Source organism: Aplysia californica, unplaced genomic scaffold (assembly GCF_000002075.1).
Source record: "Aplysia californica isolate F4 #8 unplaced genomic scaffold, AplCal3.0 scaffold01252, whole genome shotgun sequence".
In the NCBI taxonomy this organism is placed as follows: domain Eukaryota; kingdom Metazoa; phylum Mollusca; class Gastropoda; order Aplysiida; family Aplysiidae; genus Aplysia; species Aplysia californica.
In genome coordinates, this window is record NW_004798522.1 from 65,586 (window position 1) to 66,429 (window position 844).

The 844-nt window shown below is 60.2% G+C and overlaps 1 protein-coding gene across 1 annotated transcript in view; it reads right to left on the reverse strand.

Annotated features, from left to right (window-relative positions):
• Positions 1-352: 352 nt before the first annotated feature.
• The window catches only part of LOC101861557 (mucin-5AC), a gene marked incomplete at both ends in the record, with an annotated part of 27,412 nt that continues 26,920 nt past the window's right edge, over positions 353-844 (reverse strand). Inside the window, 1 exon segment of the mRNA XM_013090392.1 lies at positions 353-741. Coding sequence (XP_012945846.1) covers positions 353-741 — 389 coding nt within the window.

Consider the following 844-nt stretch of genomic DNA (forward strand, 5'->3'; position numbering starts at 1 on the left):
ACCGCGCCAAAACGGACACATCGTCATTCTCCCAGCGCCAAAACGCACACATCCTCATCCACAAAGAGCCAAAATTGTCCCTCGAAGTCACGGTCACACATCTAGTGTCTCCGGGCTGGCTGGCCGCGTGCATTGGGGGGTCGGAGGCGGGGGAGGTGGGGGGCTCTGACTGTCCCCGTGAGGTGGGGGTCTATAGCTCTCCCCGTGAGGCGGGGGTCTATAGCTCTCCACGTGAGGCGGGGGTCTATAGCTCTCCCCGGCCCCAACTGTCACAACCGAGCCACGGCTACCTACAACAACATCACAACCCCGAACTGGGGAAACCCGCAGCGATGACGACGACGATGACGACGATGATGATGACGACGATGATGATGATAACGAAGCTGACACTGGTGACAACACATTTGACGACGCACTGACAGCCACGGGCTCCACCACCGATGATGAGCACAATAACGATGAAGATGGCGACGACGATGATGATGTGGTGGTGGTGCGGAGTGCCGTCGGTGTATAGCTGGTGGTTGTCGTGGTAGTCGAGGCTAGGGTGTTGTTCTGCTGCAGTAGGAGGTCGGCCGCGCGGTGCACGTGCCAGCCAGAGGCCAGCAGCGCCTGCTTGCAGCGATGGACGTCGGCCAGCTCCAGGGACAGAAGCTGCTTGAGCTGTAGGTACTTGGTGGCTTTACTCACATCCCACTGGCTGCTCTCTAGGGCAACTGTACACTCCTCCACACTCACCTGGGGGCGGGGGGGCAGAGGGAGATTGTGAGGGGAGGGGGAGAGGGCAGAGGGAAATTGTGAGGGGGAGAGGGCAGAGGGATATTGTGAGGGGAGGGGGAGA